At 42.0% G+C, this 26,310-nt stretch overlaps 1 protein-coding gene across 3 annotated transcripts in view; it reads left to right on the top strand.

Moving 5' to 3' along the window:
• Nucleotides 1-26,310, top strand: part of LOC118109924 (voltage-dependent calcium channel subunit alpha-2/delta-1) — a 62,362-nt gene that overhangs the window by 3,794 nt on the left and 32,258 nt on the right. For all 3 annotated transcript variants that reach the window (XM_047339957.1, XM_047339959.1, XM_047339958.1), the window contains exons 2-7: nucleotides 2,434-2,515; nucleotides 2,722-2,838; nucleotides 19,418-19,477; nucleotides 20,168-20,203; nucleotides 21,122-21,251; nucleotides 25,997-26,128. In XM_047339957.1, coding sequence (XP_047195913.1) covers nucleotides 2,434-2,515; nucleotides 2,722-2,838; nucleotides 19,418-19,477; nucleotides 20,168-20,203; nucleotides 21,122-21,251; nucleotides 25,997-26,128 — 557 coding nt within the window. The remainder of the gene's footprint in view (nucleotides 1-2,433; nucleotides 2,516-2,721; nucleotides 2,839-19,417; nucleotides 19,478-20,167; nucleotides 20,204-21,121; nucleotides 21,252-25,996; nucleotides 26,129-26,310) is intronic.

The following is a 26,310-nucleotide window of genomic DNA, read 5'->3' as shown; positions in this document are numbered from 1 at the left end:
GACTAAACTCGGCTATAACAAAGTTAATAAACACACAAGAGATTCAATAACATGTGAGAAAGAGGCTGAGTTATAAATCTGCAGATGAGACCCTTCACTAAGGGCTTTGACAAAATGTCCCAAATATATTTTGGGAAAAAAGGGGAAAGTGCACTGAAGAAAAGTCCATGTCATCCAGATTGGACATGCACACATGCACCGTCTGGGTTGACTCATCCATTTGTCAGCACCTGGGAGTTTTTGTTATAGAGATTTACACTGATAGCCGTAGATTTCACAGAAGCTGAACTCAGGAGAGATGGCCCTCTGCTTCTCTGAATGTCAAGCAAGTCCCTGGAACACGCACACGCACACGCACACACACACACACACACACACACACACACACACACACACACACACACACACACACACGCTCATTGACTTGTCAATGCTTCAGGCTAAAATCCCATACAATCAGCTGTTAGTAGATTTGGGGACAAGGGTTGGACAGAGAGCAGATAAAGACAAGATGGGAGAAGAGAGTGAACGAGAGGTGAGACGAGGACAAAAGAGGAGAAGCAGTTTCTCATTATGTCACCGTGTAGCAATGCTTATAAAGACTGTGATTTATCTGCCAAATATGTTCACATACTGGGAATCTGACTGGGTGTGTTGCTCTCAAATGTACGCATAGAATTTACACATAGAGTATGTAAGCCAACTGAAAAGCAAAAGCAGACAGAGTAAGCCTAAGGTATAAAATATGATATGAAACATATTAGAAAAATAAACTTAATTGTGATCATGAGTGCACAGTACAAATACGACTCTAACACATTACGCTCTGTCAGTACCAGTGTTAAAAGTACTTTATCATCGGGCAATATTCTCCGCTAGTGTTTCTCAAATGTTCTAGAACTGGATAATAAGACCGAAAAGCAGATCTCATGCTTCATTAAAGGTTGTGATTTGCCCAGTGGCCAGCTCCAGTCCTCTGGTTCTACTGATCCTTTTGCATTGGTTGGCAGCTTAACAAGGAGTCTACCTATAGGACTGGTGACTAAACCAATCTGAGATCTATGTAAATTTGTTTCAAAAAGCCCAAAAGTTCTAGCAAGCCTCAGTCAGCGGTGTTTTCCACAATCTCTAAAGCATCTGGCTTTTTGGAATTATGGGACAGCAGCTGAATGGAGCCTGACCCAAACCCCACAAACTCTCTTTTTTTTCCTAAACAGTTTCAAACTGTGTTATATGCCCTCTGGTATTCTCTCTCTGTCTCTCTCTCGTGCAAAGTGTCTCATCTTTCTTCGCTAGTGTTCTTACTTTGAATTCACCTCATCCACTGTGGATTTTGTGTCCCTGATGCACATTTCCCATTTCTTTACCGTCTTCTTGATCTTCCGTACCGCCCTCTTTTTGTTTGCATTTTACCAACTCCCTCAGCCGCGTTGAGCATCAGAGGAGATGTTTTGCACAAATACTGCAACTTGCCAGACTTTCATTTCACTGCTGCACTTGTCGGGAACATTTTCTGGGTATACGTGTCTGTTTATTCCACTGTGTGTTTGTGGGACTATAATTTTTCTCTCCGCCATTAGGGGGAGGTCATGGCTGGGTCTGTGTTATTGTGAATACAGAGCAGTATCTGTATCCCATACGAACCTGTTATTATTCTCATGCAATATTAATGTGACCGCCTCTGTGTCTGTGTGTATGTGTGTGCACGGATGCAGACTATATGGGGAATTTATGCACCGACATGCACACAAGTATTTTGTTACTGCAAGCCTCATACCAGGTGAACCCCCACTTATTAGTCAGATTATTCAGGGTGTCACTTAATGCACGCGGTGTTAGGTCTTTGTCATTCTCCTCTCCTACCTTATCTCCATCCACTGCCACTGTGTTCAAGGAGGGATGGACTACGTCAGTATATTATAATGCATGTGAGCTTACTGTGCTTTGACAAGATGATTGGACGAGGATGAAAGGGAGGTATAATCCAATGTGTGCACCAGCAGGCTGGCCCTCATGTCCCCGGAGCTCTTTGATACACAGAGCAGTACACCAGTCCAGGCCACCTCCTGCCTCTCACCTGTCCACTCACATCGCCATCTCCGGCCACAGCGCCGGCTGACACCCGTGTGATTGGTTGACATCACGCTTGAACTCTCACAAAGTAATCGTATTGGTTGACACCCGGTGACACGTGTTGGATTAGATGGCATTGTATTTGTTCCCGGTGATGCGCGTGTGATTGGTTGACACTTTTCCTGACCTATTAGAGCGATTCCCTTTGGCCCTGTTTGTTTTGAAGCCGTGCAGCTGGACGGTCCTTGTTAGAAGGTAGACGTGAGAAAGGTTGATTGACAGTCTAATTACAATGTGAAATGTCTGCGATGTGTCGTCTGCTTGCATCTGATTCATCGTGTGCATTGCTTTGTCCCGTAGGATTAAAGAATGGGTGGATCAGATGCAGAAGGAGCTCGTGACCCTGGCAGACACGGCCACAGGCGGGATGAGCCTCACACAGGTAGAAACACCTCAACCATAGACACGCATGCATAATCCAAATTCAACACTGGTTTAAACATGCAGTTGGACTGGGAATTGGACTGCTCCTTTTTAAAGTCATTAATTTGTAATTGTTTTTCAAAACAATTATTTTGACTAAGGATGTACAACACAAATCACGTGCATGTGTTATTCACACCATCTCTCCTCCATGTGTCTGTCTAGATTTTTCTGAGAAACCAGCACCTGTACTCTGTGGAGCAAAACGACGCAGAGGAGCTGGTGGCCAGAGCAGCCAGGAACATTGAGCAGCTGCTGCGGAAGAGGTCTGCTGCCTTGAAGGTAGGACTCATCCCACTCAGAGGAACCAGCTGTCACTTTGTTGGTCTGAAAGTTGAGCAGGAAGAGATATTTAGTACGACAGAGAGAAGTTTTTCCATCCGTTCGTGTCATGGACTTGAGTCTGTATATTCAATAACCAAAGTGTATGTGGGGAAAACTCTGAAGACGTAATAAAGTGCTGTAGGTGTCTGTGACATGTTGACATTTAATCCTGATTATACAGCATCCCCAATATTGAAATGGGAATGATTTATACTCTTGACTTACATGAGAATCTCTGCTGACATGTTGTTTATAACTTGATTTTGCTCTATGGACTGTGTTGTTCAGCTGGCAATGGTGAACCCCAAGAAAATAATACTTTCCACAGGAATCACTATTGTTTAAGGTTTGACTTCAACTAAGGACATTCGATTGAACCACAATCCAGACACTGAGGGCTTTAGCTGCAGAGTACAATACATCTTAACCTGCTTTCAGACATGCACTTAACTCCGGATAATCTCAAATTAACCAGAGGGGCTGTGTGTGAGAACGCAAATGTCTGTGTCAGTTGCTGCAGACACCCCCCTGAGTTCTCCCTGCCAGCCTCCTGGTTCGAATCCGGATAATGTCTGAGTGAACCAATTATCTGGAGAATCCAAAGCAAGAGAGTTGGAACGTTGATGATGCAAAACACAAAAAAAACTAAAAGAATATAAAAATAAATATCTCAGGATGAAAAAGCCAATGAAGATGTCAACTTGGAAACACAATGAGATAAGAATATATATCTCCTTCCTCCTGCATGATCTATATGCAGGCTAGATTTTCCTGTTGTTGTGAACGTGTCTGACTCAGACAAACTCCTGCTGCATTCTTAGTGCGTTCAAGGCGATCTCTGGAGAATGTTGGGAACCAATTATGGAGTTCATGTCTGAAGACAGCTTTATAGTTTAGTGTTGGTGAGAAGAAGAAGTACTTAGTACTAAGATTAAATGTGCACTTAAAATGTATTGCGTGTATTTTTATAATTTACAATTAGAGACATTTACAACCCCAAATGTAAGAATATTTGCTACATTCACATACATAGCATGAGGTTCACTTGATTAAATCTTTAAAGTTCATATGAGCAGACATCATAAGAATGACCAAAGCTAATTTGGGGTATAAATCATATATATTATCCCCCTTGAGGCCACATTGAACCATAATTATATTTTTCCAAGTGTGTCTGTCATGGTGTCGTCTTTTCAGTGTTTAGTTTCCGCCTCTTTATAAGAGTGTTTTCAGTTTATTAGTACCTCCTCGTCTTTCATGTATATCCTTGTGTTTATGTTTGTATGTGTTGTTGTTTCTGTGTCTCTGGTTTTCCCACTCCGTGTTCTGTTTCCTGTTTTATTTTGTAGGCCCTGCTCCTAGTGTGTTTTCTTTCTTCACTTCCTGTCTTTGTGATTGTCTGCACCAGTCCTCATGTGTTACACCTGTGTTCAATTACCCCTGCCTTCCCTGTGTGTGTATATAAGCCTCTGTGCTTCTCCTTGTCGGTTCGTTGTCTAAATGCCTGTCGTTATGTCCTGTCGTAATCTCCTGTGCTTTTTGTATCCCTTGTCTCCCGTCCTCTGCATCTCTTGTAAGCTTCCCCCGTGTGCTCTGTGTTTTTCAGTTTTTACCTTTTTGAGATTCCTGCGTTTATTCTTATTTTTCTGTTGGACATTGCCATTAAAAATACACTTTTTGTTAAACTCTGGGTCCATCTGCTTCATCGAACCTGACATTGATTGGTGTGAGTTTGGTTGACATTGTCCTTTAAATCGAGAAGACACAATCAAAACACTGTAATGTTTCTTGTAGGAACAGGTGTGGAGTTAGTTAAAATCAGTCAACAACCCACTGGAGGCTTTTACATTGTCACAAACTATCATGCAACAGCAACAATATATAAGTGGTGAGGTGATCTACTCACTTATAACTGTAATAGCATTATATAGATGAAATACCTCCTATGCAAAAACAACTGAAGCCTTTACACTACATGAGTAGAGAGCAGGGACTGAGATCCTTGTTTTGTGTGTGATGATGAGAGCTTTGACCCTGGGGAGGTTCTCTCTTCCCTCCTCTTCCTCTTTTTTTTTATTACATAAATGGGTCAGAGAAGCTCATTTATAATAGCCGACTGAACTGTTTTTATGGATTCAAAGGGAGTTCAGTCACAGCACCCCTTACTCTTGACTTTATAAGGTCTCGTTATTGTTGTCTTATTAGGAATGGAGGGGGAGTATTTATGAATGTTCATAAACACATCTCCTGCCAAGTGTCTGTCTTTTGTACGTTAAGTAAACACCCTGGTGTCCTTATCATTTTTCCGAACACTGGTGCCATGAGATGCTTGAGCAGCGAGGATAAAAAAGGGCCCCAGTGCAAAGTGATAGGAGAAAGAGTTAGCTGTGAGGTCAGGTTTTGTTAGTGTGTGTTTGTATGTGGGTGTTAATGCTTTAGGTGGTGGGTGGGGGGGTCAGCTGGCCTGATGCTGACAGTCCATCCCACCTCCGGACATCGATCACTTCTCACCGTTTATTGCGTCTTTGCGTCTCATCCTCTCCCACGAGTAACCTCAGGGCACGCTGATATTGGATCCTCTGTCCTGAAATGTATGTACGGGGAGATGAATGGAGGAATGGAGGATATGAAAGGAGGGAAGAACGCACGAACATGATGGATGTGTGCATTGATGGACAGATGAGCAAAGGATAGATGCGTTCACATGGATGGTGAAATGAGAGCAGATGAGACGAGGTGCGAGAACTCAGAAGGTAAAAGATTTGTTGCACCGTGTCTTTCTAGAGCTTCTAGACTAAACCACAGTGAGAGGAAATGCAAATGCCACTTATCCTTTAAGGGGTCGTGGGGGAGCTGGAACCCAAATGCAAATCAGAACCTGTATGTTTACATACTTACCAGCAGAGAAGGTTTTACTTTAAGCTTATTTTTGCTCGCCATGCTTGTTCATTGCCTTCGACATGAGGCTTGGAGTGATTCTCAATGTCAATTTAATTGGCCACAGCCCAAGACACCACTCAGTTGTCAACTGCCTTCAAAAGCTCCATCCTCTCTCTCATCTCCATCCTCTCTCTCATCTCCCCCCCGTCGTGATCTCCTACTCTGTGTGATGGATGACCTTTGAAAGGCCACAGTTTACCCAGCCACAGGTGTGTGACACGCGTGTGTGTCTATGCTCGCTCCCTTAAATAAGTGTGCAGCAGAGTGTAGCATGCATTATTAACCAGTACTAGGCATCACACTGTTGGGAGAGATCGCTTTATCAAAGGTTTTACAATGTAAAGCGAGGCTTGATCTCAATGGGGAACACTCACACACAAACATAAGCAACTACTGGGAGAAGTGCCCACAAAGCGGCTACAAGGGCTTCAGCCTCTTCCCCTGTTCCCCTCTCAGGTTGAGCTGCCTTCTTTTTTTATTTACTATAGAGCAGTGTGTGTTGTAAATTAGCTTGTCTGGAATGGGTTGTTTGCTTGGCCTGTGGTGATGCTGGTTGGAGCTTTCTTTCTGAAACAGCAAAAGGGACCTGCAGCAACTGAGCTGCGGCAAGTAAAGACCGGCCGCTGGATCCATAATGCCATGCCACCGCTGCTGCACAAAGGGTTGTTCACCTGTTTATCCAAAGTTTGGTGAAGCTCGACTCAGTACCCAGAAGCCCGAAATGGACAATCAGTTGCCTTTGCCATTGCTGTGATTGCGCTGTTTCCATGTACCCGTTGTTATCGTGATCGCTGATGTGGAATAGTCTCCACCGCTGCTAGAGCGCCTGTCACCTGTTTATTAATATTGAACGTATCGCGTCTCGGGATTGCACCAGAATCGACTCAGCACCTCTTTTGGCACTTGACAATACACACATCAAGTATGAAGGCAATCAATTAAATGGTTCTCGAGATATGAGTTTCATATACAGACAGAGAGAAATGTGTTGATTTTGTAGATAGAAGTTTATTTCTGTGAAAAAGTAACGACAGGTATTTTGGTCCAATTATGATAAAAGAGTTGCTTTGTCATTTATTGCTCCGTTAATTTACATATACACTTGTGTTTTATTACACACATATAGTATATGAGTATCATATTTTACTTTCCTACAACAGAGCCCATTTCCCCGAGTGTCCTGTCCTCACTGATTCTCCGATCACATTTCTATCTGTCAACTCAGATCACATACTGTTGTTTTCCAGAGGCCCTTTGTCTATATTCTAGTTTTTATTAGACTGACTTAAGTTTCCATTGTTGGAGAACAGGAATAGGAAGTGACAGTAGACATTGTACATCCATAGTCAAATAACATACGCTAATATAGACATATGTACTTTACTCCTAAAAAAGGCATGGAGCGGGGGTGAAGAGATTTAATGTTTGATGGAGAAAAGAAGGGGAGAGCAAGAGGGAGAGAGCAAGAGCGGGGGAGAGAGATCTGAAAATGTTTGTCACAAGTAGTTGACCATATATTGAAAGTGTGGTGCCCGAAGCCAGATCCAAGTATTTCCCTCCCTCCCTCCCTCCCCCTCCCAGGCCTGCTCTCTCTCTGCCTTGCTGTCTGCTAACACTGTAATTAGAAACCTAATTATTGATGCTGTGGAACTGTTAAGGCAAAAGGCAAACTGATAAAACTCTGAAGACAGACATTCACACACTGGCTCTTACACACCCCTCTGTGTGTTTTGTGTGTGTACACTTTGTGTTGTGTGTGTGCAGTTCCAGTCTGAGGTGAAGAGCTCAGTGACTAATGAGCTGGGCAACAACATTACTTAGAGTAATACCTCAGCCAACACCACTAAAAGTCTACTGGACACAGGTGGCCCACGACTCTATTTTTGTGTGTGTGTGTGTGTGTGTGTGTGTGTGTGTGTGTGTGTGTGTGTGTGTGTGTGTGTGTGTGTGTGTGTGTGTGTGTGTGTGTGTGTGTGTGTGTGTGTGTGTGTGTGTTATAGGCTACCTTCAGGGACAACTTTCAGACTAAATCTAGTCAAGTGGGGACAGCTTTTCCAATTGCAGACAAAAGTGTCCCCATTCGGAAGAAACGATATTTTGTTTTTCTTTTGGTCGGTTGTCAGGTTTAGTTTTGGGTTAATGGTCGTGGCTCAGCATGTGGTGTGAAAGGATAATGGTAAGTCTCTCAGGAAAAGTGTGTGTGTGTGTGTGTGTGTGTGTGTGTGTGTGTGTGTGTGTGTCCTCTGTTTTCAGTGCTGGCATCATGATTGCGTCATGATGCAACTTACATCCATTATTAAAAAATACTGAAATGATGAGTGAGTGCTCATGATGTTTTATTATATGAAGTAAGAACATTTTAATGGATGAAATCATCTCTGTATGAAAATAAAAAATACAGCAATTATTAGAATGATCAAATAGCGTCAGCCTCACAGACTTTGGCAGTTACTACTTTCAGAATTCATTGCTCGGTTCTACATGAAATCATCTTGTTCCAAACACTCACTACATTATATGGCTAAATACAAAATACATCCATTGAAGCTCTCCAGCTCTACGTGATGCATTTAGTAAAAGAAAATCCATGTTCGATTTCTGTCATTTCTGTCATTTCGTCAATTTCAACAATTTATGTGGAAGCACTGTCAATCACAACCACAGTCTCAGGAGGTAGGAGTCTCAGGAGTGTTTATCTAGTGATCGTAAGGTTTCTGGTTCAATATGCAGCTCCACCAGTGTGCCCATGTGTCCTTGAGCAACACACTGAAGCCTTTTTCTTGGCTCTTTCTTACCGTAAAGTGCTCTGAGTGGTCCAATTGAAAAGCGCTATATATCCATTTACCATTCAGTTGCCACTATAGGGTATTTCTCAGTAGTGACATAGACACTCTTTGTTCATAATACACTTTTTATAAGTTGCATCTCTCAAGGCAACAACTGAGAATTTCTATAATCTAAAAAAGAGTGTCTGTATACCTCGTGTTCTTGATTCTGTCATTGTCACTTTACTGAGGTAGATTCAAGGTCTCATCATTCCCAGTAAGGCATATGGTCTATTCAGTGGTAGCTTGTAAAGCACATGTATCCGACACACGGATCAAGCCATGATATTGTGCAGCAAGCCTTATTAAACCGCAGCATGTAAAAATGTTTACGAGCATCATCTTCCTGGATTCCCCATCCAAGGGGTTATCACACGAAAGGTGTTCTGAAACAACAGTTGTCAGTAATAGGTGCAATTAAATCTTCTATTAAATTTGTAGCTATAACAGATGATGCCAATGCCACCTTTTAAGCATTTTTAATATTGACAAATTGATCACACTTAATATTAATACTAGATGTTCAACCTTCATTTTCACTAACAACATGAGCTGATTCCCCAGCTCCATCAAACCTTTCATGTAAACAGCTCCGGTTTAAGGGAGCTTAACTGTTTTTTATTATTACTATGTTTCTATTCTTTGCAGCAAGGCATTTCCATTCATGATGTCACCTTGCAGTGACAGCTAGCTGATTGTGTTTCCATGTAAACAACACAAGATTGTATGTGGCAGTTTCCATCTCTATAGTTCATTTGGGCCAAAGTGAAAACAAGATTTAGAGAATAATGTCATAATATTACGAGAATGAAGTCTTTCTTGAGAAGAAAGTCGTAATATTGCAAAAGTAAAGTTGTAACTTAATGAGAAAAATGTCATATTTTGATAATAGCGAAGAAATTATATTTGATATACAGTGGGGCAAAAAAGTATTTAGTCAGCCACCAATTGTGCAAGTTCTCCCACTTAAAAAGATGAGAGATGCCTGTAATTTTCATCATAGGTACACTTCAACTATGAGAGACAGAATGGGGGGAAAGAATCCAGGAAATCACATTGTAGGATTTTTAATGAATTAATTGGTAAATTCCTCGGTAAAATAAGTATTTGGTCACCTACAAACAAGCAAGATTTGTGGCTCTCACAGACCTGTAACTTCTTCAAGAGGCTCCTCTGTCCTCCACTCGTTACCTGTATGAATGGCACCTGTTTGAACTCGTTATCAGTATAAAAGACACCTGTCCACAACCTCAAACAGTCACAATCCAAACTCCACTATGGCCAAGACCAAAGAGCTGTCAAAGGACACCAGAAACTAAATTGTAGACCTGCACCAGGCTGGGAAGACTGAATCTGCAATAGGTAAGCAGCTTGGTGTGAAGAAATCAACTGTGGGAGCAATTATTAGAAAATGGAAGACATACAAGACCACTGATAATCTCCCTCGATCTGGGGCTCCACGCAAGATCTCCCCCCGTGGGGTCAAAATGATCACAAGAACGGTGAACAAAAATCCCAGAACCACACGGGGGGACCTAGTGAATGACCTGCAGAGAGCTGGGACCAAAGTAACAAAGGCTACCATCAGTAACACTACGCCGCCAGGGACTCAAATCCTGCAGTGCCAGACGTGTCCCCCTGCTTAAGCCAGTACATGTCCAGGCCCGTCTGAAGTTTGCTAGAGAGCATTTGGATGATCCAGAAGAGGATTGGGAGAATGTCATATGGTCAGATGAAACCAAAATAGAACTTTTTGGTAAAAACTCAACTCGTCGTGTTTGGAGGAGAAAGAATGCCGAGTTGCATCCAAAGAACACCATACCTACTGTGAAGCATGGGGGTGGAAACATCATGCTTTGGGGCTGTTTTTCTGCAAGGGGACCAGGACAACTGATCCGTGTAAAGGAAAGAATGAATGGGGCCATGTATCGTGAGATTTTGAGTGAAAACCTCCTTCCATCAGCAAGGGCATTGAAGATGAAACGTGGCTGGGTCTTTCAGCATGACAATGATCCCAAACACACCGCCCGGGCAACAAAGGAGTGGCTTCGTAAGAAGCATTTCAAGGTCCTGGAGTGGCCTAGCCAGTGAGATGGGGGGATTGAGATGAACTTTTGTTATTGACCAAATACTTATTTTCCACCATAATTTGCAAATAAATTCTTTAAAAATCCTACAATGTGATTTCCTGGATTTTTTTTTCTCATTTGGTCTCTCATAGTTGAGGTATACCTATGATGAAAATTACAGGCCTCTCTCATCTTTTTAAGTGGGAGAACTTGCACAATTGGTGGCTGACTAAATACTTTTTTGCCCCACTGTATATTATATTTTATAATATTTAATTTTAATAAATTTAGCTAGTTTTTCTCGTAATAGTTGAACTTTATTGTTGTAAAATTACGACTTTTATCTCTTAAAATTAAGACTTTATTCTCCTGAGATTACAGCTTTATTCTGGTAATATTACGACTTCACACAGTTTTAGATTTTTGTTTTTTCTTTCAGTAGCACTAATACTCCGTCGTACTAGAGAGTAACCATATTTGCAGGGTTTTTCCAAATTAACTTATGTTCTTGACAGAAAACGTTCCCTTTATTTCAAACTGTAACCACCAAAACAACTGTTGTTATTGTCTTTAATGCTCAATATGTGATGCTCAACACCCAAGTTGTCAATTCCTCTTCTTCAGAGGTGTATGTTAAGTGTTTCATGTGTTATTCGTGCATGTGTTTAATAGAGTCTTTGTAGCCCAGGTGTTGGACCATATTTTTATTAATCTGTTGCCTGCTGTCACAGTGCTATAATAAGGAGCACAAGATGTGACTTTATGATGTGTGTGTGTGTGTGTGTGTGTGTGTGTGTGTGTGTGTGTGTGTGTGTGTGTGTGTGTGTGTGTGTGTGTGTGTGTGTGTGTGTGTGTGTGTGTGTGTGTGTGTGTGTGTGTGTGTGTGTGTGTGTGTGTGTGTGTGCGCCAACGTATAAGGCAGTAATGAGCAGTGGCTATGATACGATCAGAGATGTTTCGGTCTCCCGAGCAGATGTTACTCAACCTCCCATCTCCGCTCTGTGCTGATCATACTAAACAGACAAGAGGTGTCTGCATGTGTCTCCGTCTGTGTGTTGCCATTCCTGTGTGTGTGTGTGTGTTAGACAGAAAGAGAGAGAGATTGGGAGCGAGCAGTGCAGATGGGGAATTCTAACAAGACTTATAGGACAGGGAATATGTCAATGCATTCATGGAGAATAAAATACATACTGTATTGGTTACATTTAAACATTTAAATACCTTTTCTGTATATTTTAAATATCTAATAATGATATTCGACACTAATAGAATGGGACAATTTGCATTTTTCAGACAATATTGTGATATTTTGTCAAATTACAGTAATCGACATGTGACAAGATAATTAGTGGCTTCGGCCAAACACCAGTTTGAGATGGTGTTTCTTAACCACAATGTGAATTGTAAATGTGAGTATAAATGGTTGTTTGGCTATGAATGTCATCCCTGCATTATGCTGGTGACCTGTCCTAATCCACCTCTCGCCAAATATACGTATTTATGATTTACTTAAAGCTTCTCCAAGCATGACGACCTAGCACCTTACGAGATCTGGTGAACAAAGTAAAGTAGTTAGCTACTAAATAATAAGATATTTCCCTCAGGAGACCAAACACAGAGGTCGCAGAAGGGAGATTATTGGAATTTTTACATCCTAGCTTTGCAAACTTTGTTATAACAATATAAAAGTCAATATATAAGAATACCTTTCAAGAAAAGGATCACTATGTATTCATACTTAACAGAAGAAGTTCTCAGTGTTTCAGTCTTTTAAACAAAGATTCCCTGTGAAGTTTGATCTGCTGACACACAACAGAAAATGTGTGAACAGCAGGAGACGCACACATCTCCAAAATACACGCATGAGAGCGGGAGAGTCAAAGAGAGGGGATGAGACGGGGAGCAGCTGTAGATGTACCGTTCTCATTGGAGGGTTTGGCCTCTGAGAGAAACCATGTGGAGCAGCACGGCTCTCCCCTGGGCTCCTACTGCTGCAGATACTTCTGCTCTTTGGCTCTGTCACACGCTCTTTATGCCTCCACACATCTCCCCCTCCGGGAACGTATGATTCTTAACAGAAACCGTGCTCCCAGCATCCTATGTTCCTCAAGTCATTATTCTGTTAACGCACATAAACCTTCCCATTATGTTCAGGTCAAATTCGACCTGTTTTAGGTTGAAATATTTCATAGATATCATCATCTTTATCCTATGATGACATTCTTCCACCTTAATGGGAGTCTCTTTTAGAATAGTGTGGATCTTATGCTCATTTAACCCAATACAATAACAATGGAAGATTTAAGACCAATGTGCTTGTCATCAAATCACCAAATGAGGGGAAATCTTTAGGGAGAATGTTGCTCTAGAGTTCCAGAGACTTGTAGAATCAATGCCAAAGGGCATTTAAATAGTTCCAGCACAAATGTCCAGCAGCTTGTTTTAGCTCCATTATGTCACCAGTCTGTATATAGCACTGGGGGAACATAGCACCCTGGGAACACAGGACTCTAAGTCATGTTTCCATTCTGTGCCATATTAATATTGGGAATGTTGGACCATGGGAACATAGGAGTGATTCCCTTCCCTCCTCCTCCTTCAGCCCAGATGATTCCCTTTTTTAATCCTGCCTCCTCCAAAGCACCGTAACACCCCCTTGTGCAGCTCTTGGCCTTTTGCCACAGTTCTCCTTCAACCTGAAATTTGAAATCACCCTTTCTTTATCTCTTCTGATCTCTCTTATCGTAGCCCCTCCTTTCACTCACTGACTCTTCTCTTAACCTTTCTGTGCCCTTTTGTATCACTCCTCTTTGTTCGACTATGTCTGTCTGTCTCCCCGGTTCTACATTTCCAGTCTCTAGTCCAAAAGTTTACTTATGTTATTCTTGTTTATATACACGCTCGAACCTAATGTATTCATCAGACATGCACACAGGATATATAAATATATCTCTCTCCATCGCCCTACTGTTCCTTTTCATAAGCTACTTTTTTAATGAGACTGGGATCATGCTGAGCCTGAATATGTTTTTTCCCTCTTTGGACTATCCTTTCCTTTCAATACAGCTACTCATCATCTAAGTCTTTTTCTGTTATCTTTTCAGTCATCTGTTTTCTGCCTCTCATACTGACCCTTCATGCCACCCCCATTTTTTTAACTTTACCATCCCTTTGAGTTTGGACTCATTCTGATGAATAGACGGCCAGTGTTCATTGATGTGGGCATCCTGTCAGAAGCTAGGAAGAGAGGGATAAGACTGGATGTGGGTGTTAATGATCTTTCAGACTGTTACCACTCTTGTGAGTATTACATTGTTGTCTGGGTGAGAAGACAGTGTGCTCTGAATGGCCCATTGATTTCAGGCGTGTGGAGACACACATGCACATGCACACACACACATTTATATAAATATATATATATATATATCCACACAGAAAGAGTCTGGGAAGCTCTGTGAGGTTTAGCAGAGCCTGTCTCATCTTCGCTGTCTATCCTTTAAGCTGTGCTCCTCTTTCCCACTAAATGCATGGTGTGTTGCCCCGGCAGTATGACAACTAAGACTGGTGAGAGTAGAGCAGGGTCTCTGTAGGTTTGCAGGTGGGACACTCCGAACGTTTCTGTGCATAATGAGCTCATACATCAATGTGCATGGAGGGCGGAAGGTGCACGGAATGAGAAATACTATATTATGTGTCCTGTTTGGCTCTGGGAGTATTGATGGGCACAGCTGTTGTTGCGGTCATCATTTGACCGTTTTTATGTTCAGCTGGGATTAAGATATGGCTCAGCAAGTTGTAAGAGAAATGCTGCCTGTGGATGGTATTGAGGGGTTTTGCCTGCCAGCTTTAGATTTCATGACTCTTAACAAATTTCTGCTCCCCTTTTCTGAAGCACCTCATTCCTTAAACCACTCCACTTCCCTATAAAGGCAATTCCCAGTCTCCACGACGACTCGTTTCCCCATTAGGGCTGCAGGGGAGAGGGGGCTCTCTTTAGGTATCCAGTGGTCACCCAGTGATAGAGTGGGCTTATTATTGTGTGTAGCTGGAGGTATCTATGTAAGTGAGAGGTGGACTAATGAGTGGTTAGATCAAGCATGCAATGGGGAGTGTGTTATGCTCTGCCATAGGGTTGGGCGGTAATAAGATAATACTGGGTATATTTGATAATAGCAATGGTGTCTGTTTTATTACCGTCATGCAACAAATGTCTTCAGTGTGGCAGCACCACTTTCTGTTGGGTATAAGATGCTGTGAAAGTGACGGCAGAACTTATTGTGAACAATGTAATCAAAGAAATATCCTCGACTTAGAAGCATCGTAATTGAGCATCAACCTTATCAGGTGGACGGATAAAAACACATGGCAAACTATAAGTTGCTATATGCACAATATTTGAACTCAAATATTAGATTTGTTTAATATATGTGCCATGTCATTCCATATTCTGATGTTGTCCAGAGATTAAAACTAGAACATGTATCATATTTGTCAACTGTGGAATTATTCATATAAAGATTAATCAACTATATTTTTTATAGCACCTTTCTTACAAGAAGTGCAGCTCAAAATGCTTCAAACAAGAAAATCACATCACTGCTTCATATAAAATCGACAAAATGAACATGAAAATGTGTGATTTTCTTTGAACCAGACGGTAAAACTGTATCCCGAGGGAATATTTGGAGAGGGTTTAACAATATAAGAAATTGGATATCACCCAATCTTACCCTCCCATTAAGAGAACCGTTGTAGTGTTAAATTTGTGTTTCAACGGAGCAACGCTGGCTTCTAATCAACTGGCAGGAGGGCAACTTGCAGCCGCTCTGTGATGCACCGATGAACCGTCACTCGGGGAGCGGTCTCGTCAAATCCCGGCTCTGGAAAGGGGATTTGACTGTGCCATCGCTTTCTTCGGGTAATCTGATAACCTCCCCGTGTGTATGTGTTAGACAGAGAGAGAGATAGAGAGGGAGGGATACAGAGGAACGAGAGATGGGTAATTAGGTATCTTTCCTCACACACTTCTCCTCACCTCCCCCATATCTCCCAGAAGGGAAAGGGGCCTTGTCAAAGCTCTGTCATGAATTTTTAACAACCCTGTCTGCTCTCTTAGGAGGTGTGTGTGTGTGTGTGTGTGTGTGTGTGTGTGTGTGTGTGTGTGTGTGTGTGTGTGTGTGTGTGTGTGTGTGTGTGTGTGTGTGTGTGTGTGTGTGTGTGTGTGTGTGTGTGTGTGTGTGTGCATATACTGTAAGGTTGAGGTATTTTGACACAAAATACTATGGTCCCATTCTCCATTTGTGTCACACAAACGATGACGTATGAGGTATAAAGTATGGAGCAGCTGTTGCTAACACGCGTGCATCACATCAAATACAACATCAGGCCGAGAGAGTGATCCCGGATGAGAGGAGAGGAGCTAATTGTAATAGATATCCATATGTTCCATCGCTGCTGTTTATGTGTGTACCTCTGCATGCATTTGTGTTCATATTATACTATACATGTTTATAGCCTATATATGCACTTAACATATTAAAGATATTTCACGAGAGATCGTCAGGATTTATAACTTACTTATCTCAACGTGTGACGTTAATGTCTTGTGATGTTCTTGAGACATTTGACATGAGCTTAATGACAAGACCTCGCGCAGTTGGCCTTTGCAGCATGGATATGAACTGTTGCCCCCACTCTCCCTTGAGTGTCGCATTATTACAGTCTTAAATCTTATCTATTCTTTTTCTCCGTGTAACCACTATGGAATGAAAATACCAACGAAGCACCAAGGTTCTGTTTGGAAAGCTCTCACAGCGTGGTGGGTGCATCGAGGTGTCACTGGATTTAATTATTAATAAGAATCTAATGGGATTTTACACAGCCACCCAGTTCAACCTGGGTTTTTTCTTACGTATTCTTTGGTTAAAAATGTCTGAAAACACCGTAAAACATTGGTGAAGCAGTCTTGCAAGGTTTTGTTGCAAATATGTCGAGACTCTGATCGGGCCTTCTTTCGGATTGCCCGTAAATCTAGAAGGGCGCTCAGAGCCTCGTCCTAAAACTGAACCAAGTGGATGTGCCCCAAATTCGATGGGCTCTTCCTGATTCCATGCGTCATGTCTTAGGTGTAAATTGCTTGAAAACATAACCTCCTTGATGGCGGTAATTAAATGTTTACACATAAAAGACCAACTATGTAAATTATGGTAATAGATGTAAATCTCCGGATAAAATCATTGAAATACATTCAACACAGTCGGTGTCTTTGAAAGCCAAAATCAGCGTCAAGCCCTTTTTTCTGTTTGTAAATGGAAATGATTCTGATGACGTGTAAGTACATATTATTTTTGCTCACAGTAAACGTGGTGCGTAATAATCTCCTGGTCGCTATGCTGTGTGTGAGTGTGTGTTTATGGCTGGAGTGGGGGTGTATATTTAGCTGCTGACAGCCAGTGCAGAGGAGGTGGAGACGGGTCTGGAACCGAGCCCAGAGCTGGAGGCCAAAGGGACGGGACTGTGGAACAGGGAGGGAACCATTGCCGACAGCGGACACATGGTCGCGCACATCCACATTCACACCCACACTCAGTGAGGGCGCACGATTACAAACTTTATACTGTAAGCATCTAATCCAGTTATTGCTCACAGAACGCCTGATGTCGTGCTTCTCTCGTCTCACTGTCCAACAGATGGATGTGAGAATGACATTTAGCTATAAATACACTTTATCTTCGTGATTTCTAACTGCCTCCATAATAACTCACTGCGGTGGAGTTCCTCTGAAGCTGTGGTAACTTTGCTGCTGTGTGGAAAGTCGGTGTGTGAGACAGGTGAGTGTGTTTAAGGGCGATCCGCTCCTCCTCTGGGTTGTCATTACCCAGTAGAGTGTGAGCAGGGGGAGGCCAGGGCCAGGCTAAAGTTCCATCAGTGTGGATCCACCTCAGTGAACAGATACACAGTTGTGCAGGCGTGTTTGTTTTGTTTTTGCTTCTCTACGCTGTTCACAGTTTCCATCTAATGCACCTGCCAATAGAGGTGAAACTTTGAGCAGGAAGTAGGCCTCTCACGATAACAACTTATCTTGGACGATATATTGTCATTTTAAGACCTTTTTGTGCCCCAGACTCAGCGTCCAGGGTTCAATCCCTGTATGTAGAATGTTTTAAGTCTACCTCACAAGAAAAAAAACACAATTCAGTTCAATCCAGTTAAATGAAGGCAAAAATAAACACAATAAAAACAAGTCCGCTCCAGGTTTTACTGTGGATCTTCTGAAATAATTCAGGAAAATAAACATCAGTCACTCCGGTAAACAGCGTCTGCCTCTAATTCCGCCAAGGCTGGCAGCTCCAAGAGAACTCCACAGGGAATAAACAATCCATCAGATGATTTCCCCCTGACTGAATTCAAAGATGAGGTGACTTAGCCGATCCTCTCCAACCCCTAGACTCATTGCTCTGCAGCCTGCTAGTCACTTCCGTGTGGCGGTTCAGAATACGCAGGACTGTGGTCTGGGATTGTGATTGGATTATTGACTGATTGTGGGTGCGGCTGTAGAAAAGATGGATGAATTAACTCTCTGATAATTGGGCGGTGACGTGATCCTACACTTTTTTGCTAAACAAACAAGCAATATCAATGTCGGCAAATATGATCGTGGTCATGTCCATATATCGAACGATAACGTAAATATCGTGATAGGCCGAGCAGGAAGTAAGTACCCTAACCCTGACTCAAGACTGAAGCCATTAAATTGGGATATATGTTTTGAATTAAGATCTGGATCAGGGAGCAGATCCAGGATATTTTTTTTTACTTTCTTTAATATTTTGAGCTTGGGCGCTTTTCATGGATCTTGATGAAGAAGATCAGGCATGTTTAGGAGGTGTGTGTGTGTGTGTGTGTGTGTGTGTGTGTGTGCGTGCGCATATTGGTGCAAATAAAAATCCATATCTGGTGAATTTACATGTGGTTTCATAGGAAGACTGTTGGGTCTTAGAAAACGCTCTAGTGCCATTCTAGTTCATTCTCAAATAATGTTTCAGTATTATAAATATACAGAGGTGACATTTGTTCTGGTGAATATGTGCAGTTTACTTTGTTCTTTGCTCTTTTTATTGCCTGTACTGGGTAAGATATTTTCTATTGCAGTAACTATTCTTAACTCTAGTCTCTTTTTCATACAGTTTCCTGTGTGTTGTGTGTGTGTGTGTGTGTGTGTGAGGTGAAGTTAATTACGCGTATATCCTCTTGTTATTTAGTAGGATCCAATTTGATTGACAGCCTCTCAGTTGGTAATCCATTTGCTCTTTATTCAATGATCTTCCATTTCTTACACTGTTGACCCTCCTTTTCCTCTTAATTCCTCTCTCACTCACTTTCACTCTCACTCTCTCTCTCTCTCTCTCTCTCTCTCTCTCTCTCTCTCTCTCTCTCTCTCTCTCTCACTCACACACACTCTCCAACCTTTTCATTTTGACACAGTGGCTCAGTGGCGTGGCCTTCAGCGGGCAGTGCTGTAAGACCACGGTAGCGCTGTAGTTTGAGCTCTGCGGGTGACATCACCATCATTGGGAAAGTCTCCATCGTGCCTTTTAACATACTTTTCGTTTGCTCGGGTTTTCTATAAATAGACCGATGCAGTGAAGGACACATACCTTGTGGAGTTTCAAATCCAAATCCCTGTCATATTTCACTCCACAGAAATTGGCCGCGGCTGCTGAGCAATTCCAGGTGGATCATACGTGGAAAGACGAGTTCGAGGTAACGGAAGGACACAGAAACACAGACACATGCTTCTGCACTTGAATACCTATATGTATAAGTTGTATTTGTGTGTTTTATTTACTGTATGTTGGTAAAACACAGGGAGATGCACAGACACAGAAACATCGCACGTATTCTAGATTTACTGATCATAAATTATTGCCTGTGTCGCTTTAATATCTTTGCATCGGTGTGTTATTGCAGTGCTTATAGCTCCATCGGTTAATCCACCACATCAGGCTTCTCATTACAGATGACACATGCGCTGCTTTCTAAGAACCACAGTGGCAGACAATTGAAAAGGGGAGGAAAGGGGTGGTCAGGAAAAAGAATACTCGCAGTCGCAGAGACAGTTATATATGCATCCAAGCAGTCAATTACTATATTGCTTCCTCAATGGCAGGGAAATTCTACCCCGGAGCATTGCAAATGGCTGGAGGCGCACAGGCACCGACTTTAAAAGAGGAACACTCCACACATTCAATTTAACTCATACAGTATTCATTCCACTGGCAGCACAGACCAGTGTCCTCATTAACATAAAACTGGAGAATTAACTAATGGAGTTGCCTGCCAACAAAATTAAGAAGTGTTTAGAAATGGATTAAGCATTCTCGTGATTACGTGTGCGACGCCCTGGAGCAGCCACAAAGTCATGTTTGTGCTTGTGTGCGACTTCCTTTGCAGGATGATGAAATCTCCTACTACAACTCAAAGGACAATGTGAGTGTGCTTCCCTTCCTCCTTTTGCCTATTTGCTCTCCTTCCATTTAAGCCGCCGCAAACACATAGGTCACACTCGGACATGGTCCAGTAATATGTTTGCGCCGCGAACCCTTGTCCCCCTTGTCCTCGATTTCACCTCGTCATCCTTCCTCATCACGTCCTCCCTTTTTTCTCCTTCTATTCACCACATTCATGTCTTTTTTATTTATTTTTTCTCACTCTCGGTTTCTATCATTGCTCCGGCCTTTTACTGCAGCCCCTCCCGCTTTTTTCTGCCTCTTCTCCAGGCTTTTCTTCCCATGCAGCCTCCTCTTCGTCATCCCTCTTCCCAGCCTCTCTCAGGTGAAGAGGTTTCCGCCATGTTCTGCTCTAATTGACAGATGAGATGTATGAGCTGGCTACACCGCTGCTTTATTAGGAAGTAACTGTTCACACTCTCTCTCTCCCTCCCCCCCTCGTGCTTTTTTCCTCCCTCGCTCCATCTCCACTCCTGCACCCCCCTCCCTACCGTGCATTCTTTCCTCCATATCTCATCATGCTTTTCTTCATCCATCTCCTACATCTGTACTGCTGTTTCTGATGTAAATTGGTGCGTCGACAGTAGGAGTTATAAATTTCTACAAGGTGCACGGACAATGTGGCTGCCTCCTCCCAAATGAACATGACAAAAAAAGAGGGGAAAAAAAGCAGGATGTATTGTTGATGATGCTATATTTTCAAAAACAAGTTGGGAGGGCGTGAAAACTTGCAGCGAAGACATTATTACGTCAGACTGGAGTTGATGAAGGACTGAGTCAGGCCTGTCATGAGTGCCATGATGCTTCAGCAGATAGAAGAAAGATGCTCCGTCTGATATCTTAAAACTACCGTCAGCATTAGTGTCTGCGTCTTGATGTTTTCTTTTTCCTCCCTCAGCTGGATGCAAATGAGACGGAGGGAAAAAAATACCGGCTTCGACCAGACTTTAAAGAGGACGCGTCATTTAGGCGTTTGACTGATCACAACCACACGGCTGTCCACATCCCCACTGACATCTATGATGGATGTGAGTACACACACTCATGCACACACACACACACACACACTCATGCATGCACACCAACCCTGGTGGTAACCATGGATACAACTGACACACCAAGACATGACAAAATGTTGTTTACGGATTGAGCCTTTAGCAAATGTGCTCACAGCTAAATGTGGGTTTAAAAGAAAAAGGGAAAGAGGATAATAAGGTCTTTTTCCCGTCCTCTCCTGTATCCTGGCAAAGCCGTGTGTCCTAGATGAACAGAGGGTCACATAATGAAATGGACTGATATACAGTGAGTCTCAAACCTCCACCCTCCTTGATAATGAGTTTATGTTCGTGAATGTTCATCTCACATAAAATACACTTTACTTAACTATATATATATTCATAGTCGTGTATTCTACTTCTTCCAAGAGCACAATAGTAGACATTTCTTCACATAATAGTGAACACACACAGATTTGTACTTATGTGTAGCACTTTATACAGCATCAGACAAGATGGCTGTGCTGTTTTCCTTTGCCTCTGTTAGCTAAATGTAGAACTCCCTCACTGTTATGAAGCAGAATGTGTGACATTATATGTTTGAATATAATAAAACATTTGCCCTGTTTTTATAAAAGTACATTTCTGACCATGTCATCATCATGTGGTGACATTTACCTTGAGTGGTTCAGCATAATTTGATTCTCCCGAGTCCCTCTGACATTCGCACAGCGGCAGTTGAATGTCAATGACTTAAGGATGGTCTGGTGAATATCTCAACTGTGGTTTGAATTATACATTATATACGAACAGTCTCCTTTTTCTTTTTTTCTCTTTACATTGTAAGCACTCAGGTGATGCTCTTATCACAGTGTGACTTACATGGACAGATCAAAATGAACGAGTATGAACAGGAGACCAGTTGCAGGATGGTTTGTTCAACCACCAGGCTGCACTGCCACGGCTTAGCTTGCGTTTGTGTCTTTATTTTCCTGTGTCTGTGTGAGACTGGCTTTCTGTACGTCTGTGTACATGTGTTTAAATATCCCTTAATTAGCGGGCAGTGGGAGGTGATGAGTCAGCAGTGGCTAGGAGGGACAGCAGAATTGAGTGAGCCCCTCAGCACGGCTCTCAGCCTGCTGGGGAACCGTCTGGCCCCAAGGTTACGCACCTCACATCTCCATTGACCCCACACACAGGGCCAGGAGTGAGGGACTGGGCCGGGCACATGCTATTTTCGGGTTTTTTATCCGCACAAGTGCAAGCCTGGTTTATTAGCATGCTTTTGAACTCCTAACTCTGTCATTTTTTCTCTCTGGCCATCATCTGGGCTGCGTGCCATGAGTCCTCACACTCCCTTTCTTTCAAGGATGCTGTTTATTGGAGGATGCATTTATACTGAGCTGCTAGAAACTATCCAGGGCTGAAGTCTGATGTAAGCAAGTCGACAGGAACTATGTGTGTGTGTATGTGTGTGAGAACCCAAAACTACACACTCATGTTGTGATGAATGGCCATAATGGAGACCCAGTCTGAGGGTCCTAAAGGTTTAAAGACTTAGGTTAAAACTAGTTTGGCTAGAGCAGGGGTCTCCAAACATTTGTATACTTTTTACACAAAACAAAAGTGAGTTAAAGTTACTACTTTCTTATATTACTGGTTACTCTTGTTCTCATATTGTGAAAAAACACTCAAACTGAAACCAAAACATTTTAATAAGACAGGTTTTTTTGTGTTTAACCACAAATATCAATATCCAAATCTCCTTATTTATACCAAAACATCATCACTGTCAACTAAAAAATCTGAATCACAATTTAGTCGAACCTGAACAAACAGACATGAGTCACATATTGTTGATTCAGTCTGTCTCAAGATATCCAATTATATAATTATTTCGGGTTTTGTTAACAAATAAATAGTTTATAAATCTGCTTATAACTCCAGGATTTGTGATTCAAATGAGTCATGTGATCACTGAACGTTGGAGCTATTTTCTAACATGAAGACTATGTCATGTATATGTTGTTTTATATTTTATATGTGATTGTTTGTAAATTAGGTCATGTATTTGCTGTAGATTGTATTGTTGTATTGCAAATTATTGGCTTTTATATTATCCTGATGCAAATGAGCTCTATAGCTAACTCTGGCTCAAAGGTTTGTTTTTTCTTCAGTATCCACATAATCCACTGGTGGTTGTCCGTTCATTCAGTGGTACAAACAACTGGGCTTCTTAATTTTCCATATGAAAAAGGAGGCTCATGTTGTAGCCCAGAGGGAATATTTTTCATATGTGACATTTTTATTACATTATCCAAATAGCTGCTTAAAGTACAATCACACACAGCAAACCTGATCTCAAATGAAATTGACAGCAGTGCAACTTGTTGGACTGACAACAGTTACATGATTTGCTGCATGTGGTGTTTTGCTATGCACCCATGGTCTGTACAAAACATATTCTCTGCACCTATGGGTGAGTTACTCTAAAACAGGGTAAGTGACATATTGGAGACCCCTGGGCCATAGCATTGGAGTAGAGGTTAAGAGTGTCCATATAGTGCTGGTGTAAAATGAATGTGCTGCCAACATGAATAGCAAGAACATGTGCGTGGGGTGTTTGAGTGTGCACAAGCTCATATGTGCATTTTGTCGCATATGGACACACATGCAGGAGTATGAATTTTATATGTCTGGTGAAAATAGAGACGAGGGATTCATACGTTATTGAGGTTTCAGCTCTTCAATTTGATCTCCACCCTATAAATGTTCCAGGAATAGCCTTTGCTCAGCTGGAGAAAATTGGGTTTTCTAGGTGAAGTGGAAGGCAAGTTTATGAAATCAGCGTCTATACGCAGCAGCACGTCGCATGTGTGTGAGAGGAGCATAGGAAAGGAATCAGAGGACAGAGGGATCACAACAAAAGCCACATCTGTTGGTCCAGTGAAGGACACGGTCCATGAGATACAGGGAGAGAGATAGAAAATGGTTCAATTCAGAAGTGCTAGCTCCCTATACCACACTGTACCTGAAGCCTGTTGGGTTGTCAACATTTTTATTTCACAATTTTCATTGTATGACATGTAAATGATGAAATTATTACTCTGGTTAAAGTTAGGGACAGCTGTAAATAATATGTAACATTCACAAAATATTATCTACAGTATATCATGACACAAAAAAGAGCACAAAAAATAAAAAAAACGGAGGTACGAACCAAACCATGTCTCACAAATTTTGATCTGGAACTTCTGTGGAACTATGGATGAGTCCTTTTGCTACATTAGCACCTTTAAGGAGCTTGTAAGATAAAAAAATCAAAGATAATTGTTAGAAGAAGATAGAAGGTCCATTTTTCAGGGCAGCCTAAATCATTTCCTTTTTAATGTTCAGAATTATGTGTGTCTTATATGTTAGTGAATTTGCACCCGTGATATCGCAACGAGATGAAGTCATCACTGGGTGTAGATATATATTGTGGCATCAAAGCTATGCTGAGTGCAGCCTGGGAATTCATTAGTGTCAGTGGCAATATGGTCGACTGGAGGATGCTGTATCTCTTATGAAGCAGCACTGGAGTTTAGCTTATAAAATATTATGACTAACTCAGGGGCACAAAAAACCATATTCCTACAGGGTTAGATGTTTTTGGCATGTTTGTTTACCGCTCTATGTTGTACACATGATGTGTAGACGTTGTGTGTGTATCTAAATATGTAGCTGTGTGTAGGCCGCCATCTATCTACACACTTCATCGGTCTTCACTCAGAAATCAGTTTGTAATTTTTCCGTTGGTTAACAAGGCCTTTGGTGTTTTTTTTCCCTCTTTCCCGTTAAAATTGTACACTTAATGAGGCAAATACATTACTGTGCACACACACACACACACACACACACACACACACACATAGTGCATGTTCTCACTTTCTCTAATAAAAACACATGCACTCCTGGCAACTGAAGCTTCATTAACTTTCCCCTCTGGAGGGATGCATGCAAATGAACGGTGTTTGCTTTGCACATCAATGAGCCACGTCACACTCAATACAGGATACCAATCTATCTCACACACGCGCTGCTACATGCACATTATGAAGACACACACACACACACACACACACGCAGTCTAATGAAAGCATATGCTCAGTAGATTAGTATACAGAATGGGAAAAGATGAAATGAAACTAAGTGTAAAGGAAGAGCAGACTGCAAAGATAGAGTTGGGGCAGCTGTATCTTCATCCATCACAGTGAGCGTTAAGTGGCTCTGAGCTGTCTGGGTGCTGTGTCATTACATCCATAATGTCCAATGCCTCTCCCAACACACTATCAATCACACACATGCACTCATACACACACAAACACAAACACACACACACACAGCGGTTTGTGGGGTTTCAAGTTTTTTTTTTTTTTTATCTCATTTTTGTCAAACCAGGTACTTGCCAGAATACTGCTTCTGAGTATTTGTTGCTAAATATCGACACTGGCTGCTCTAATATTTGCTCATGTGTCCTGCTGAGCGAGCGGGCCGACACTGAGTGGGCGCTTGTGTGAATCTTAATGATTGTGTTAATCTGGGATGTCCACATGCCTTTGACAGTGTACAATGCCCTGTTTACCCGAACTGCCATGCACTCATAATTACACATTGGAGACTTGTACAGATTTGATTAACATAACACTTTGTGCGAGTCTGTCCCAGTTCAGTCTTTCTAGTGTGTCGTCACTTCACACATGTGTTTTTCTTGTGTTTGTATCCGTGCGGATTTCCAGCCACCATTGTGCTGAATGAGCTGAACTGGACGGAGGCCCTGGAGGACGTGTTTAGAAAGAACAGAGAGGATGACCCAACACTCCTCTGGCAGGTGTTTGGTAGCGCTACAGGCCTGGCTCGCTACTTCCCAGGTAAAAAAGACAACCAAAAAAAACATTCATATTTCACTTTCTAAGGGCTTTTTGCACATAGAGGGTAAATGGGTGGATTTTTGACCCGATTTGCTTCTTCCAAAAATCGGCTGAGAATCCAAATGCTACCAATTGTGTTGGTGCCTCCCGGATCTCGAATTTTAATATCAAACACATTTTAC

This window comes from Hippoglossus stenolepis, chromosome 5 (assembly GCF_022539355.2).
Source record: "Hippoglossus stenolepis isolate QCI-W04-F060 chromosome 5, HSTE1.2, whole genome shotgun sequence".
NCBI lineage: Eukaryota > Metazoa > Chordata > Actinopteri > Pleuronectiformes > Pleuronectidae > Hippoglossus > Hippoglossus stenolepis.
The sequence above is the reverse complement of the archived record's forward strand: the minus strand, read 5'-3'. Positions and strand labels throughout refer to the sequence as shown.